At 38.3% G+C, this 18,889-nt stretch overlaps 1 protein-coding gene across 2 annotated transcripts in view; it reads left to right on the forward strand.

Annotated features, from left to right (window-relative positions):
* The window catches only part of LOC131216921 (protein ENHANCED DISEASE RESISTANCE 2-like), a 188,758-nt gene extending 173,319 nt beyond the window's left edge, over nucleotides 1-15,439 (forward strand). The window contains exons 22-23 of one of the 2 annotated variants that reach the window (XM_058211536.1): nucleotides 169-256; nucleotides 14,888-15,439. In XM_058211536.1, the coding sequence (XP_058067519.1) occupies nucleotides 169-255 (87 nt within the window). In that variant the 3' untranslated portion in view covers nucleotide 256; nucleotides 14,888-15,439. The remainder of the gene's footprint in view (nucleotides 1-168; nucleotides 257-14,887) is intronic. The other variant, XM_058211539.1, reaches the window with a different exon arrangement.
* The last annotated feature ends 3,450 nt before the right edge of the window (nucleotides 15,440-18,889 follow it).

The raw sequence follows: 18,889 nt of genomic DNA on the forward strand, positions 1-18,889 counted from the left end.
AAATCACTGAATCAAAACATCTCTACTGCATAGGTATTGTTTCTGCCTTAAAAATATCCTCAACCAAATTGTTGTATGGGATGATATTATCATGATATGCTTTGATTAAGCAACATTCGAATCATAACCAAAACTCATCTACCAATTGCAAATCCACTATTTTTGCAGGCAAAGGAGGAGAAGGAGCTGCCCGAATACATTCTTGGGACAGTTCGTCTAAACCGTTTGAGGACTGACTGTGCCGTACCATTTTGAGGTTGGTTACTTCACTCCAATTCTTTCACCACGAAAAAATCTGAGCAAATCAGCCATCAATATGAGCATGTCTTGCCTGTGCTTAATATCATGTGATCAATTTATTTCTCCCAAGATATTTAAATGGTGGGAGCTGATCAGTGCCTCTATGTCGTTAACTACACATGGAATACGCAAGTGAGATGCAGATGATACTTCTTTTTCTTTTTTTTAGAATTAATGATATTTTACTGAGAGGAAAGAGAAGAACAGAGGCAAAGAACAAACACACTAAGCTCCCCAAACACTACCCGCACCAACTATCCAAAACTCCAGAAGAAAAATTAGCTAAGGGCTCACAAATTCAACACATCCAATAGCAAGTGGGCCATAAACAAAAGACCTCACTGATTGGATGATCCTAATTGTTTAACCAGCAGCATACGAATGGATACTAAAAGACAAAAGTTGGCAATGGCTCACATTCAAGGGGAAAAAGCAGACAATACAAGAGTGTCGGGTCAGGGAAAGTTTTCGTAGTGTCTAATCAGTGTGAAGATGTGAGATGATTGGTCTGGTTCTCATCCGTGTTAGCCACATGTATGGTAATCGATGCGGAGGCACAATGAGTCCCATGTCTCCGGAGTTAGTTGATCAAAGGGAGGATCCAGCGCTATCAATGTTATCTTAGTTATCAGGCATTCAACACTGATGCAATTAATACATATTTACAAGATACAAACCTTTCATCTACTGAAGCCTGTTGTGGATGGGGTATACCCCATGAATGATCTTAGCCTATTGGGAGAATTATTGAGAATTGCAAATGGGTGGTTAGGTAAAGATCCAACCAATTATCGACATTCAAAGAGCAAATATCCTCCAATCTATAGGGAATGTGAATGTATATGTAAATGTATGCGCATGCGTATTCTATTGTTGTTTTCCTACAGAGCATTATATGTTTTTCTCATGTTGATGTGTGTGTGGGAGCGCACGTGCGTGTGTGTGTGTGTCAAGAGGGACTAGCACAAGTGTTGCATTTATATAGAAGAAAAAAAAGTCCTCTTTCTTTCCTTCTTTCTCTTCTTCCTCGTTCTTCACTGTCACTCTCCATCTCTTTCGTGTCTTGCTCTTCTTTCCACTCTTTCTACTTCGTTTCAGAGTGGGATTCCTATGCTGATAGGAGATCTTTTTGGTAGGGTCCACTATTGACATCGTCCTCTACATGGTCGGATAGCCCCATGGTGATTAAAAATAAAAGTATGCGATCTGGAAGGGCACGATTTTAGAAGATTTATGGTGATTTTTGTGAGATTTTTTGGTAAGTTTTTCAAGGACTTTCAATCAAAATAGAAAAAGTCAGGAAAAACTGCTGTTTCCTTCTTTTTTCTCTCTCTTTTCTTAGGATTTCTTGTACTGTTTTTTATAGGGGTTTGGTGCGGTTTGGGGTTTCCCATCTATTAGAACAAGTATAATATTGATTAGGTGAGAATTAAGGAAGTTATAATGTGTTTTGTGAGAAAAAAAGGTCTTACAACCCTGTTGTTTGGGCATTTTTCTTGTTATTTCTGATGTGATTTCCTCAAATGGTCACTTAGATGTGTTTCAAGATCGTTGTTGCACTTGTAAGTATATAGTCGTGGTCAGCCTTGATTGGTTCCAAGTTGTTTGGTGTGTGTGTGTGTGTGTGTGTGCGCGCGCGCGCGCGTGTGTAGTTAAGAGTGTGCCTGGGTGGTCTCTAGTAGCTTGAAGCGATTTTTTAGCAAGATTGTAGGAAAATCTTTATATTCAAGTAGTTCTTCAAGCTCCTCAGTTATTCCAAGGGTAGTTAGTGTACCTGGAATAATTGATAATCCAGTCTTGCAAGTTACCAATATTAGATTTGATGGTACAAATTATTTCTCATGGTCCCAGTCAACCCATATATTTCTCAGTGGTTGAAAAAAATTGGTATACATAGATGGAACTATTCAAGCACCTGAGAAATCAAATCCTTATGTGGATTGGGAAACTGATAATATGATGATTATGGGGTGGTTATTGCACTCAATGAAGGCTGAAATCGGTGAAACTTTTGGATATTGTGAGACTGATAAAAAGATATGGGATTCTATTGCAGCAACTTATTCTCAGAAAAAAAAAAAATGTGGCTCAAGTTTTTCAATTAACCCGGGAGATTGCTAATTTTTGTCATGGGAAAAAATCTTTATGAGATTATTAAACAGCACTTAAGAGGTTTGTGGCTGGAGTTATGTCATCATAGGCCCGACTGTGCTGTACCATTTTGAGGTTGCTTCCTTCACTGCAATTCATTTACCACGAAACAATCTGAGCAAATCAGCCATTAATATGAGCTTGTCTTGCCTGTGCTAAATATCATCTGATCAATTTATTTCTCCCAAGATATTTAAATGGTGGGAGCTGACCAGTGCCTCTATGTCGTTAACTACAAGTGGAATATGCAAGTGAGATTCAGATAAACTAGTTCAAAAACTTTCGACATAAACTAGTGAAGTTTGGATATTTGCAAATTGTGTTGACCATATTCTATTCTTCAAATGTGTTATTGGTCTCTCTATTGTTATTATATGTGGATGACATCATTATCACTGGGGATGACAGTGAAGCTATGAAGTCGTTAAAAGCGTTCCTCAATAGAGAATTTGATATTAAAAATATTGGGTCTCTTTGATATTTTTTGGAGATAGAAGTGGCAAGATCTCGACATGTTATTGTTATCTCAAAAAATATTCCCTTGACCTTCTCTGTGACTGTAAACTTCTCGGTGCTTAGCCTGTAGAAACTCCTCTTGAACACGACCACCAACTCTAGCTGAATGGTGATCATTCTTTGCTAGATATTGGCTTGTATCAACGCCTTATCGAGAAACTCATCTATTTGACTATTACGCATCCTGACATTGTGTATGCAATTAGTATAGTTAGTTAATTTATGCATGCTTCCCTAAGAATCACTTGGATGCAGTTAATTGTATTTTGAGGTATCTCGAATGTTCAACTAGATAGGGAATTCTTTATTCTCCACATGATCATTGTCATGTTGAGGCTTACATTAATCAAGACTAGGCTAGCTCTCCTTTTGATCGTCGATCTACTTCTAGTTATTTCACTTCGGTGGGAATTTAGTGGCATGGAAAAGCAAAAAAGCAATTTTTTGTGGCTTGCTCCAGTGCTAAAGCGAGGTATTGGTGATGGTTCATGGTGTGTGTGAGTTACTTTGGCTAAAGACATTTTTTACTAAATTAGGTCTCCTTGTTTCTTCTCTCATGACGCTACATAGTGATAATCTTAAAGCTATTCATATATCCTCTAACATGGTATATCATGAGCACACCAAGCATATCGAGGTTGATTATCATTTTATTTGGGAGAAAGCGACTTCTAAAGATGTTTGCATATCATATCAATAGTCGGATGATCAACTTGCCAATTTTTTGACCAGGGCACTTAGAGTTGGGCATCGAGTCAAATCGGATTGAGTTAGGGCTGACCCAACCCGGTTTTGAAATAGACCTGACCCGAACTCAACCTAACTTGTTACCGAGTCCAGTATTCCTGACCCGATCCAAGTCCAGGTTTGGCCTGGACTAACCCAGACCAAGTCCGGGTCGAGTCAACACCGGGTCAAGTCGAGTTGAGCTTTTTTTCCTTGTTCTTTTTTTTTTTTTTCTACTTGAGTTGTTCATAATAAATATTGTCAAAGACTCAAAAGTAATTTAAAGAAAACGATCAAAGTAAATAAGCATTCTCAAAACTCAAAAGTATGCTCAGAATCTTGGAGTTCTACATACAAACCAATAAACCATTCATTCATTCAATATCCTCAGTATGATGAATGCCTTTGTGGCATGTAACCAGAGCAACCTTGTTCATAATAGTAACCCCATCCTCCACCTTCGTCGCCAGAATCATCATTTGGTTCTTTTTTATGGCTTGAACTGCGGGAAAACTCTAGGCTGAGTCCAAGCTGGAAGTGTCTAAAAGATGGTTGTTTACCTCTTCTGAATCGGATGGTTGAGATGTCTCTCCACCATCCTCATTCATTTATTTATCAAGTTTTTTCGTCCTCTTTTTATGATCCGATTTGTACGGGATTTCTAATCGCCTATAAAATGCAATGAGACTTTTAAGAAACTTTGATGATTTATCGCCTAGCTTGTCCTATACTCGTGCCTGCTTTGGCATTATGTTGACTCGGTGGGGGTTGATATTGTTTGGTCCTAGATGCCAATTCCAAGCTTTGTTTTACGGCTTCTTTATAATCTCGTTCTTCTTGTTCCCTTTATAGTTTGTGTACTTCTTCTCTACTAAGTGTGGGGGCTCTTCCTCTGCTTGACCCTTCTTCATTTATAGTAGGCTTACTTCTTTATCTTCTGTGGCTGGTTGTATTGGTTATAGGGAAAGGGGTGGAAGCCTTTGTATTTGAGTCAAGAATAGGTTGAAATAAATCCCGAACTTCTGGAAGAGCTTTGCTTCATGGGGCAACATCTCCTCCCCAACAAGCCAAATGTAATTTTAACCGCTTTATTTTATTTACAAGTTGGTTTCCATACAACTTGCATTGCAACTTTATCTTTTCATCCTGTGAGTAGACTTGGGCTCCATGATCCCAAATATCTGTTGATGAATCATCTTCCGATGACATATCTATAAGTATGAATTTTGAAAGAAGTAATATTTGATTAGACTGAGACAACATAAATAATTAAGGAATGAAGATAAACAAACACAACTAGCCAACCATTTGATTTTTAAGCAACATTAATTCATTTAAAAGCATAAATGAAAAGAGGAAAAATATATTTAAAAAAAAAAAAAAAACATTAAAATACATAAGCTGATAAGTTATAAACATGGAAAATATCCATCCACCAATCAAATATTACAATTCAAATCCACAAATAATAATTGTTAAATTGTCATAAGCAAATGCAAGGGAAATAGAAAGCACTGCCTCATCTTACTTCATATAATTGTTGTAGGTACTGTCTCACCCTGCTCCTCACTCTCCTCTTCCTTGAACTCCTCATCAACGGAGTTACCTTTTCCCCAGATTGGACGTAGCCAATCCTGTGTACAAATGAGTACTTCAACTGATTCCAGTGTAAATAAGCTTCAATACTTGTTCATGACAACACTCCCCATGCTAAAAGCATATTCTGACACCACGGTTGAAATTGGAATTGACAAGATGTTTCATGCCATCAACGAGAGTACACGATATTGTGATTCACGAGCTTCCGACTTCCACCAGTCTAAAACATCATATTCTTCGCCTATGTACTTTACAAATGGCTCCTTGAGATAGTGGTCAAGTTCCATTTCGGTTGCCTGTGTTTGGGTCTCAACTTGTGCCATGAAAGACATGAAATCGTCAATTGTGTTTCGTTGTGTAGCAACATTAGAACTAGAACTCACTTTAGGAGTCTAACCTGCAATATTGTCTTTTGTGGCCCCTAATGTTTCTACATAGAAATTGTACAGATCTTCGACTGCATCACAAATCTTATTGACCTTAGTGGCACTCTTCTCACCATACAACTTTTAAAAAAATGAATATAACCAGGAACATCTTGTATCATGGATCAAGAATGACTGCAATAGCCATTACCAAACTGCACTCAACCCAATACTTATCAAACTTTAACTGCATACCCATAGTCATTATTCGTAAAAAGTCCGGTCCACTACAGCTTCTATACAAAACATCTTTTATTTCCCAAAGTTCTGGCATAAATATATTTGTTGTTGGATACTTGCTTTTTGAAAAGATCTTCGTTCTGTCATTAAAAAAACTGAAAAGAACTTCTGAACTACTACTCTTGTCCAATCATCATCAGAAGGCAACCACGGATACGCAATATCATGCTCCGCATGGTGAGAGAATGCATCTCTGAAAGCTATCGCTGAATTCAACATTTCGTAAGTTGAATTCCAACATATCATGACATCCAGCTTCATCATTCTCTGACATGACAAATTCAACCGTTTCACGATCTCATACTATGTATTTAATCGTGAAGGTGACCCCCGTATTTACTTCACACTCTCTCTCATGTTCTCGATCGTTGGCTCAATTGTTTTAAGCTCATCTTGTATAATCAAGTTTAGGATGTGGGCACAACACCTAACATGAAATATTTTCCTACCGAAATACAAGTCATCGGTGGCCCCAAATTGGTTACGCAAATTCGTTATTATTTGCAGAAGCATTGTCTAAAGTTATTGAGGAGACTTTCTTCTCAATGCCCCACTCCACAAGGCATCTATACATGCAGTTTGAAATCATCAAACCAATGTGAGGAGGCGAAAGATAGCGAAAGTTTATAACTCTTTTGCAGAGCCTCCATTCGGCATCACCATAGTGGGCAGTTAGTTACATATATCTCTTTCGTTGATTGGATGTCATTCACAAATCTGATGTCAGACTGATTTGGGAAACCGATGTCAATTGTCCTTTTAACTTGACCTTCTTACTTGCATACATCTTCATGCACACTCTTTATTGTTGTACGGGAGACCTCATATCTGGGGTTAAGGCCTCTGGCCAATTCGACAAAAGATGGACTATCTACCATCTGAAATAGTTGTTCATTTGCAATAATAAATCTAGTCGTCAACTCATTCACATGGTCCCTGTTATACTAATAGATGGACAAGGTACCTTATGACGGATCCACCAAAGATTGGGTAAATGAAAGTATATGTTGTCTTGAGGTCTGGCTTCTCACTTTTTTATGACACTTTAATAAGTGTTTCTTCAGAGTTTTGGTTGACCTGTTTACTTGTTTAGCATATTGAGCAGGGTATCCCAAATCGGTTACGTATCGGCCGTAACGGCCGATACGTAACAGTAACGGTGGGACCCGTTACGCGATACGGGGTCGAAACGGCCGTTATGGAATTCTGTGACCGTAACGGCTGTTACAGGGCCCTGAAAAAAAAAAAACAAAAAACAAAAAAAAAAAAAAAAACCATACCTTTTTTTCCTTTCTTTTCTTCTTCTTCTTCTCTTTCTTCTTCTTCTTCTTCTTCTTCTTCTTCTTCTTCTTCTCGAGCGGCTGCGGCTGCGGCTGCGGCTGCGCCCGGCTGCTTCCCGATCTTCTTCTTCTTCTTCCTCTCTCTCCCGCTCTCTCTCTCGCTCTCTCTCTCTCTCAATCTCTTCTTTCCCTCTTTTTCTTTTCTTTCTTTCCCTTTTTTTTTCTTTTCGTTTCCCTCTCTCCTTTTTTTTTTATTTATTTACAGCGGCTGACTGCCGTGGGTACGTGTCACGCAAAAGACGAGCGCTGACACTCCTCGAGCTCCGAGTTGTACGAACGGTTCAAAAGGAGATCAAAGTTATATGGGCTCGACAGTGATGTATTTATTACATCTACACCGTTCACATATTTTCAGAGATCATTTTAGAGCACCAGCGAAAAAATGAATTATATCCGAAGATCATTTGGACCACACCAAAATAGCAGCAGGCATAATGATTTTCACGGTTAAATGATTTTTAGGGCACGGTAACGTTTATTTTCCATCCAATCAGACCAGACCCGAGTGGGCCTCACCGTAATGTATATATTTTATCCATATCGTCCATCCATTTTGCCACGTCATTTTAAGTCAGGATTCAAAAAATTAGTAATATCCAAATCTCAGGTGGACCACACCATAGGAAATAGTGGTTATAGAATACTTACCATTAAAATTTTCCTAAAGTCCACTGTAATGTTTATTTTCAATCTAAACTGTTAATTGAGTTACATTGACGTGGATGAAGGGAAAACACACATGTTAGCTTGATCTAAAACTTTTTTAGCCCCCAATAAATTTTTAACGGTGAACATTTAATTATTATTGTTTCTTACGGTGCAATCCACCCGAGCTTTGGATGTGCCTCATTTTTGGGCTCATGCTCTAAAATTATTTAGCAAAATGGATGGATGGTGTAGATATAACACATTCATCACGGGTGAGGCCCAAAAAACTTTGACACGTGTGTTGCACTTTACATCTGAGTCCCTCCTAATTCAAGCCTTAAAAAATTGTACACGAGACATATATTAACTTGAAATTTGACAATAAAATTATGGACTGCAATTGCTAACTCACAATGCCAAAATTAAATTATTTGAATAGTTTTAATTGTTAATTTGTGAACTTTTATTTTTAAAAATAGGGCCTTTTGATTTTTTTTATTTTTTTTTTATAATTCACTATCCAATAAACATCCACCAATTTATAAGTGGGATAATGACAATAAATGGCATAAATTTGAGGCTGATTTGGAGAATAAATTAGTCCTCCAAGTCAGCCCCAAATTGGCAACGCCATCTACCTGAATTTAATTTCATTTTTTTAAAGAACTATTGGGAGAAATGATATAAAGATGTTAAGTATATAAATTACATATTTAAAAAATTAAATATATGAATTTTTTAGTCAAATTCAAGTTACCTGGTTAAAAAATTAATCAGACAGGCCGATACAACTTCTTACCAAAGAGTGGACCATTACACTACCATAAACATGTTCCAATTTATAAATGAATGCATATTTGGAATGCTTAGAATATTCTGGATTTAATCCATATTTTTTCATATTTTTTTAGCAAAAAAAAAAAATTGCGCCGTTACGGGCCGTTACGCCCCCGTATCCGTATCGGTTTCGGAGGGCACCGTTACGCCAACCGATACCGATACGGGACACCTTGATATTGAGCCCTGCAGTACTTGTACTGTATCTTCACTGTGTCTTTCTTTAGTGTTACTTCTTCAAAATCCTTCCACACTAATCTTCTTTTTTTTTTTTTCCTCTGTGTTACTTTTTCAAAATCCTCCATCCAAGATCATCGGCAAAGTGACTAACAAACCACCAGGGGATATTGGAATTTCCTCACTAGTCATCTACTAATTAAAAGATACTAAATCAGACAAGCACTATAATACCTTAAAAGTATATACTGAACCCTAAATTAGTCATCCATCCAAGGTTGGATAGATTGTAATACTTTCATATTCTCATTTAGACGCCCACGCTGAAATTCAGATAATCTCTCTATGTCTCTCCAGATAAGTTGATCTTCCATTTCATTCTCATGCCAAATATTTAAGCAATATGAAGATATTTGACATGAGAAAAAAAAAGGAAGAAACGTATCCAGGGACAAATTGGGGATGGAGCGCAGAATAGGCATGAGCATTTAAATAGGTTATATGAAAGCATACTGTCTATCTAACCTTGAACTGTCCAAAATGGGACAATTTGAGCGATTTCTATGCCACAAAAAACACACTAAGTTTATCTTCGATTTCATTTCCATGTTAAATATTTAAGCAATGTGAAGATATTTGACATAAGAAATAAAAAAGAAAAAAGAAACATATCCAGAGCGAAATGAGGAGATGGAGCGCAAAATACGTTATATGAAAGCATACTATCTATCTAACCTTGAACTGTCTAAAATGGGACAATTTGAGCGATTTCTATACCATAAAAAACTCATTATATGTACGTCTGGCCATAGAAATCCTCAAATGGGTAACTAATTGTTTAATTCACAAAAATAAACCACATTAGGCTAACTATCTACTGCACAATAATAAGCTAAGCAATAAGCAATGTAATTCATAATTCTCAAAAGTAAACCACTAATTGTCTAATTTATTTATTAAAAAAAAAAAAAAAAACAATTAGCCATTTAAGGTTTAGGTTTTAGGTTTAGGATTTACGAATTAGGGATTTAGGTTTGGGTTTAGGGTTTAAGGATTAGGTTGAGGGGTTGGGGTTAGGGTTTAGAAATGGCTTAGTCCGAGCCACGAGGACGCACCACAGCTAGCCCAAATGCACCACACGTCCCCACTCAACTCGGCCTCACTCAATCCGAGCCAACCCAGACACACCTGATTTCAACCAATTTCAAAATCCCAATCCCCCAATTAGAAATTAGTGAATGAAAAACTATAGAAATTAGCAAATTACCTTAATTAAAGGCAGAGCCGGGTGGGTGTGGTCCGTCCAGACGAGTGGCTGTCAGGCTCAAGAGATGAGTTAGGGAGAGAGAGAGAGAGAGAGGGAGAGAGAGAGAGAGAGAGGGTGGCCTGGTGGTGGTGGTGGTGACTGCCGGGCTTGGAGGGAGGGAGAGAGATCAGGTCGGGTGCAGCGGGTAGGGTAGGTTAGGTAATTAGGTATTTAGTTTTTTTTCTTATATATACTACCTGAACCTGAGTCAAGTCGAATTTCGGATCAAGTCGAATCTGAACGAGTCGGATTTCAGGTCAAGTCTAGTCAAGTTACTGGGTGACTCAGACTCGACTCGGTTTGAGTTCGGATTGGGCAAGTCTACTTGGTTCAGATCGACTCACCCGTTCAGTTCGGGTCGAGTCGGGTCTGAACGAGTCGAGTCATCCCGTGCCCAACTCTTAAGGGCACTAGTCGTCACCATCTTCTTTCTCATGTATTCCAAGATAAGTATGATTGATTTCTATGCTCCAACTTGAGGGGGAGTGTAAGAAATGTGAATTTGTACGTAAATGTGCGCATGTGTATTCTATTGTTGTATTCCTACAAAGCACTATATGGTTTCTGCTCAATCAATGTTTAGGGCCTGTTTGGGAGCGTGGATTTGAAACCCCTTGGATTCGGAACCCCCTAGATTTGAAATCCCCTTGTTGTGTTTGGCACCCTAGATTGAGAATCAACTTTAATCTAAAAGTGGCTAGCTATTCATAATATATTTGCAGGGGTTTGAATTTAATTACTAAATCAACTTTAATATCTCTAATTAGTGAACTTATGTAATTTGACACAATGGTTGTAATAAGCTCGCTGAAATATATACTTTGCCAAAAAATGATGAAATTCCAAGTCTCAAATGGGCCACAAGCACAAGATCACGTCCGAGTGACTAACCAACAATTTTTAACCGTTGATTTACATGGACAATGTTTGGACGGCGCTGATCATCGTATTAAAGTAATTATAGTGATGCAATTGATAATCTAATTATTTTAGGATATCATTAGCGGACCACGTGTCCAATAGATTAATAGTCTAGTGATACACATGTTACACGTGCAACTATGGGAATGATTTTAGATGCAATCCAAGGTCTCACCTTGGATTTGAAACCCCAGTTACTTTAGGGTGCCAAACAACCCAGGGGATTTGAAATCCCCCCAAATCCATGGTGTCAAACGACCCCTTAGGGTCATTTGAGTGGTGCGATTCGTGACATATAGCCTTGTTAGTATTATGTGCCTTGAAAAGCCAATGTTCTATGCATGACCTTAGTTATTCATTAATGGAGTCCTTTTTTTTCGTCTCAATTAAATTGTGCAGAACTAATGAAACTATCAATATTTTGTGGGTTAAAAGTTTCTTCCAGTGCCTTAGGGATTGGACACTACAGTCACTGGCCAAGTGATAGTCATGTTGCATGAATCTCAGTATCCTAAATTTCATGACCATAATAGCAAGGATAGGCAATCCGTGAAAGGTTTAATTGGTCTACTGTGTGGGAACCAGTGACGAGTTGGAATGAAAGGTCTCCTCCATCAGGCTACTGGTGCCTATGCCCCCTACCCCACATCGGAATGTGAGTGTTCACAAATGCAGGTTCTTGTGTTTAGGCCTGGTTGAGCACTTGTGTTAGAGGATTGCACTGAGTCTCTAGTGTGAGAGATCCATTGCACTTGGACTGGGTTCTCTTGATCATGTACTGTCTTTGACTAATCCTTAAGATTTGAAATCATGTTGTGACTTCATGTTCCTAATTTTTTGGGCTTTGACTCGCCCTGCGAGGTCACGTTAGTGGCTGACATACAGGTGTGATCGTGCATGTGCATTCGGATGTGGTAGAAGTCCACATGCTCCAACATGGGATCCACTTGGTTACCCATGATACATTTAGTGGACTGATCTTGATGTTTGGACCATCTATCAAGCGGTTTAAAAGTTGGCCAACGCGTTTTATATGTTTTAAATGTTAAATTGATCGATTTTTTAACCGTTGATATTTGGTTTTAACCATTAAACTATTTTATTGCACTTGATGGGACATTTGATGGTTGAGATCTGGTGGTGCATCTCTTAGGACGACATGAAATTAGGTCAAGTATGGTAGCCATAGAAAGTGGAAGTTTTGGTCAATTTGGATGCATGGATGAGATGGGTTTCAGACTTTGTGTTGTAGGACACTACCAAAGTTAGTAAAGGTGAGGAGCACCATATTGGTGTTTCCTTCTGAAATGCTAATTCCTCCTTATAAATAGATCATATCCCAAGGTAGATGGAGCAAAAAAGGGTCTTGGGCATTCCCTCCCCCTAGATGTCTAGAGAGGGTGAGAGAGAGAGAGAGAGAGAGAGAGAGAGAGAGCGAGATCACTTCTCTCTCCTCCTATCACACGTGCTTGCATGTGGGTCCACCTATGGACGGCTCTCAAGTACGCATGGCCTAGCCCTACCTCGGGCAGTGTACAGGCTTTCTCCACTCCCTGCTTTTCTGGTATAGATCAGGTACATAAACCTCCTATTTTGGAATATTGGCATTGGATTACTGCAACGATCATACGGCACAAATCCGAAGTAAAATCTTGGCTGTTTCTTTGTAAGTTTTTAGAATCTGATTGCATTTAGATAGGGATCCAATTCTTAATTCTAAAATCTAGGAATTGGCAAAGGTTGCGCTTCTAGGTCTTTCTAAAATTCACCAGCAGGCCTATCCATGGTAAATGAACAGTTCAAATCTTGTACATGTATGCCACATGGATGGGGATTGAGTGTTTGATGACTGAAATAAATATTAGCATGAAACATTGAATACTTTCTCTATGGATAAGTAGCATCTCTATCTTGTCCAATTCTTCATCAATTCTAGTTTGCGAAAGAAGTTGGGAGGATGACACATTAACAAGCGAAAGCACTTCTTTTTTTATTTGATCCAGCAATTTTGTTGTATCAGATCGCATATATCAGGTTTTAGTTACATAGGGTGTGGAGATAAATGCCAATGAATTCGTTGAAACTTTCAAATGTGTTTGGGTGATCCAGTATTGCATGCCAATAGCTCTCGGTATCAGTGAACCTTATCACCCTCCAATCAGAAGATCAGGTATGTGCAGGTCTTATTGATTTCCCCTCCCAAAATTCAAAGCAAGTAGGAACCACTTGATTAGAGGAGGGTGATATGGTTTACCCAAGTTTGATAAGCCCATGCATGTGTATAAAGTGTTCCCTCTAAATGCAGCCACATGTACGCACAAGGGGCAGATGTGAAAGATCAAATCCTTTGGACAAGTGGACTCCATCACGGAGGTGCCCTGACCCAAAATCAGGCTACTGCAAAATGATTACGTGAGCCATAGTTTATGAAATTTGAAAACCAATGTCAAAATTTTCTAAGCCATCCATTTGTTTCTAACATTTTAGCCCTAGATGATGAGTGTAGTGGCCCGATTTGGCTAGGACGTGCATCTACATGGTGGAACCCACCTGGTGGATGGCTTGGATCTTGCACCCATCTGTCACATCACATGGGCACATTTGGTCGCATATGGATAGGATGTGTGCTTAGTACACATGAGGTTTACTAATTGCAGAAGTTCAATACTGGTGTTCCAACACCAGATCATTTCCCAATGGCATCATTATTGAAAATGGTGCAGTTTCATGAAATTGAAAAGATGAAAAAGAAAAAGAAAAAATATTTGGCCATCCTCTCCTTTTTAATTTTTTAAATCTTTCTTTTTTACTTTTTTCTTTCTTTTGAGAGATGGGTGGGGGGAGGCTAATACCTATTTGGATCCGTGGAAAAGAAGAGGAAATGTTCTTCCTTGGGAAATGTCCTTTCCAAGAAACTAGTGTAAAGGAAGGAAGTTTTCGCTGTTTGTTTTTCAATGATATTTTCAATGAAAATTAGGGCAACTTTTTTCAAATATTTTGTTGGGTAGTTTTATTTGGAAATGACTGTCGAGCATCCAGATCATACAATATTAGATATATTGAGAAGGTTATAAAGAATAGAAGTTAAGAATGCAATTAGATTATCTTTCCTTCTCTAGTACCAGTCGAACTTGAGTCGGTGGAAACCATGGTTCTAAATGACGGTATTGATCACCATATCGGCCCCACAGAAAAATGATATGATACGGCGTCACATATCAAAATCGGGGCCATATCGGCCCGTATCGGTCAGATTTATTTTACTTTATTTTTTTGAAGGAAAAAAAAAAATATATATATATATATATATATATATATATATATATATATATATATATATATATATGAAAAGATATCGGAAAAGAAAAAAGAAAAAAAGAGAGTGATATTCACGAATCTATCATTTTTTTGTGTTTTGACAGTGTATTCAATGGTGTATCGGATCATTCTTTGATGAGAATGTTGTACATCGATTTGACTTGTTGACTCGCCGTTTCCTTAAAATGCAAAAACTGTGTTTCTTAGGGGAGGGGAAATTTTAAGGAGCATGAAACGATGTCTCCCCAAAGAACAACCTCCACAAACAGTAACTAATGCATTTCCTGGGAAAGGACCTTTCCTCACCTTTCCATGAATCGAAACAGCCCTAAGTGAATTCACGTGGACGGAGCCTCGCAGAATTTCATCTTTTCATTTTGCAGTTAAAACCATTTACTTGTTAGCAGAAGCAAGATAGCCGAGTGGGGCGTCACCATGTGGCCCGTTGCTACAAGCTATAATACAAGAAGTGGATAACTGGTCCATGACATCTTCAGCTCGTATTCATGTCGCATCACGTGGGCCCCAATCATGATAGGACTGTTTTGATTGGTCCTTGTTGAGTTTCTTTTGGGTTGCAAATGTGTGAAATTAGTTTTAGAATGTTAAATTTGTAAACTTCTTAGTTGGAGTTGGTTACAAAGTCCTGTTTTCTTTATATTCTGTCCACAAGTTAAGAAAGAAAAGTTCCACAAAGTTCGAGAAAGTATGTTTGCTTAGGAAAGAAGTTAAAGGACTGAAGATGGAGTTCCCATTAAAGAAAAAAAAAAAATCATGATAGACATGCAAGGGCCAGACACCCGCATCATTAGCTGTTTTATTGAATTATTTTTAGATTCTTTTAGCACAATTGCTGTTTTGCATGATGATATCATTCACAGATCAATTATTTCTAGCTGTTCATCTCCACCTAAACTATATTCATTTCATTCAAACACCATCTTGCTACCTTTCTTTTTCTTTTCTTTTTGGCAATTCAAGTGTTTTTTTCCTGAGGATATTTGTGGCTTTTCAATTGCATCACTTGTATTATAATAAGGTGCATGATGCATCCATCACCTTTTGGGCATTCATCATGAAATGTTATGGACTGGTGGCCCAAAAATCAAGTGGTTTCACTCCCCGAGTGGGCCACTGTGTACAAAATAAATGAATGGTTAATGCAATTTTTATAGCCATCCATTTGATTTATCCACTAGCACTCTTGAGGAGTGAAATGACCTTGCTTTTAGGCCATAAGATGTAAACATTGTGGGGCCTTGTGTTTTCCATATTGGCATGTCTGCTTGCCTGTGTTGGAATCAGCAAACTTTGTTTTTTATATGCTTACTACAATGGTTTAAATTTTTCTTACTATATGGATGTGGTTCTGTAAACTACCATATTATTTCTTTCTTCCATATTTGCTTGTGTACCTTATTTGCCTGCACACCTATCATATTTGTGTAATTCTGTTCTCTATAAATTAATGAAATCAGGGGAAGGAAAACGTATCCCCAAATTTCTCTGAAACAACAAAACTCGGTGAGTAGACACAACCAAATTGGATTTCAAATCAACTTTTTTAAAGCAAAAGTTGCCCCAATCAAGTTTCGATTGAGATTTCTCCTAAATTTTCTACACTTTATTGGATTTTGTAGATATTAGCTTATTTTTATGTTCTTATTAATCTTTGGATTTGATGATACATTTTTCCCATATAAATATAAATATTAAATTACAAGTTTTTAGTTTCAAGTTTCCGGCAAGTTGGCCAAGACTACCCAAGTCAATGGACTTCGGAGTTGTCTTTGGCTTTCGAACATGGTAGAGATGACTGTCAATGGACTTCGGAGTCGTCTTTGGCTTTCCAACATGGTAGAGATGACTGCCAATGGACTTCAGAGTCATCTTTGGCTTTCCAAAATGGTAGAGATGACTACAATAGACTAAGAGGCCCTTTGGATGGGAGTAAGTAGAGGTAAATGGGGAAAATTGGGAGTAAATTGAAGTAAATGGCATTTGGTCCTTCGATGGGAGTAAATACGTGGAAATGAAATGAAATGAAATGGGAGTGAATGGGCTTGTAAATAAAATCATTTCTTTGAGAGAAGATTTGGAAGTAAATGGGGGTGAAATGCTTTGAACTCCTCGCCATGTATGTGGCACACTAATTGTCACACCCCAAACTCGGGAACTGGGCTCACAAAATTTTCAGTCACTGAATTAGGTGTTGACAACCTCCGTAGTATCCCATTCTCGGATCACATCTCTCATAAGCCAAATTCCGATCCTGGGATCATATAAGTAGGATTTTCAGGGTGAAATTTTTTTTTTTCTATAAAGGAGCATAACCTCAAGTGTACTTAAGTCACAAAACATCATCGCTACATATCAACTAATATAATATTTAAGTACAATGCTAGAATAGGATATACAAGATATAACAAAACTCCAAAAATCAGGTTCATGCTCTTGCCTCAATGTTGCTACGGTGTAGCATAACCTGCACGTAACAAATGTGTATAAGCTTACTACGAAGCTTAGAGAATGCATGCGTGTGTGCGCCATGCATGTACCAAGCATACAAATGTCAAAGTAAGCGAAAATGATCAAAAGCTAAACTGGCAAGTCCATAAATAATGTTAGTCATACCAAGGCTATGCAATGCAATGCCTATGTGGTCGAATGTCATATGCTAGAGATATAATGCAAATATGTTGATCCTCAACGAGTCCACATATAAGAATAGTTCGTCGATAAAAACATCACCAGGGTCTACTACTTGCCACGCTCATGGTGCACACGACTAAATGAGTAGAAAAGACCTCACTATCCGCCTCGTCAATGGTATGATAATACCCACCCAGCTCACTAATAGCGGACCCATTTACGAGCTGGTCAGACTTAACCTACCTTATAGCTCCCTATCGTCGAGCAAATAAGGTTACACCCCTTTTCAACCGACCACGACACAGTGGGAGACGTAGCCTACTGGTATTTGACACTCAGGCGCTCATGTTATCTACTCAATCTCGACGTTAAAGCATCCTATTGGTACCACAAGGGTTTAGGAACTTTTACCCATGGACATCTTAAGCGTCCAAGTGCTATAACAGGTATTTTTGGTATCTAATCCGGTCATCCACGATATGCCTATAGAGGCCACAACCCCGATGTCACTAGGGTTTAAAAGTGATCGTGACATGCAAATGCAAAATGCTTGAGTCATACTATCTAAGTCATGCACCAAACAAGCATATCGTACGATCATGTGGGGCAACCCTATCTCATATGGGGTCCCTTAAGTATCTCAAGCCAAAAGGTGTATGCTATGATCAATCGTCATCCACAACAGGCATACGAATGATGCGTATGGGCATATAAATGGGCATGATATCAATTATACTAGACATGTTATCTGTGTGTCCTATCAGGTTAAATATACCAACATGTTATCAGACATATATGAGATAATTGGCCTTAATTGGCACATCATATACAAAAGGTGGGAACTAAATGACAAGCCCCATTAGAATATAGAGGTCTATGTGGTGTGACCCACGTTAGACTAACATCGACTCCTCATGTAGCCTATAAAACATGGGTAAAATACATACACCAAGGCAGGGTCCATTGGCAATGACTTGGATGGACACCCACGTGTACAACACGTGTGTCACCAGGCTACCAATGTATTTGGGCACATGGCCGACTAATGATATCCCAAAACAATCAGATTATCAACAACATCACTTAAGTACTTTAATAGGATGATCGGCACGGTCTGATCATTGCTAACGTAAATCGATTATTACAGATCATTGGTTAGCCACTAAGATATGATCCTATGCTGATGGCTATCTGAGTCTTAGGATTTCATCATTTTAACTAAGGTATATGCTTCAATGGATTTAATATAACCATAATGTTAACATTACACACACCCACTAATTAGGGATTTAAATCGATTTAATTTCAAACATTTACAAGTATATTATGCATATCACTTTAGGATTATAGGGATTTTAAATACAGGATGCCAAATATAAACAAAATCTAATGGATCCCGAATCCAATGATTTCCAAGTCCAAGGGATCTCAAAACCGAGGATTCCCAAGTCCAAGAGGTTTTTACCCCCACAGTTCCTTGTGGTGCAACCTACCTAAGATTTGGATTGGCCTAAACTTTGGGCCGTGGCCCAACATGATTTGAAGAAAAAGATGAACGGTGTGGATGGTCCATAAACATCAAGGTGGGGACCCAAGCGCTGCCAAAAATGGGCAACAATACCCGCCCACTGATTCCATTGGTGCGATCTATTTGAGATTTGGATCAGCCTTAAATTTGGGCTCCTAGCCTAAAATGATATGGGCTGTGTGTGTGTGTGTGTATATATATATAT

The sequence above is a fragment of the Magnolia sinica genome, chromosome 10 (assembly GCF_029962835.1).
Source record: "Magnolia sinica isolate HGM2019 chromosome 10, MsV1, whole genome shotgun sequence".
In the NCBI taxonomy this organism is placed as follows: Eukaryota; Viridiplantae; Streptophyta; class Magnoliopsida; order Magnoliales; family Magnoliaceae; genus Magnolia; species Magnolia sinica.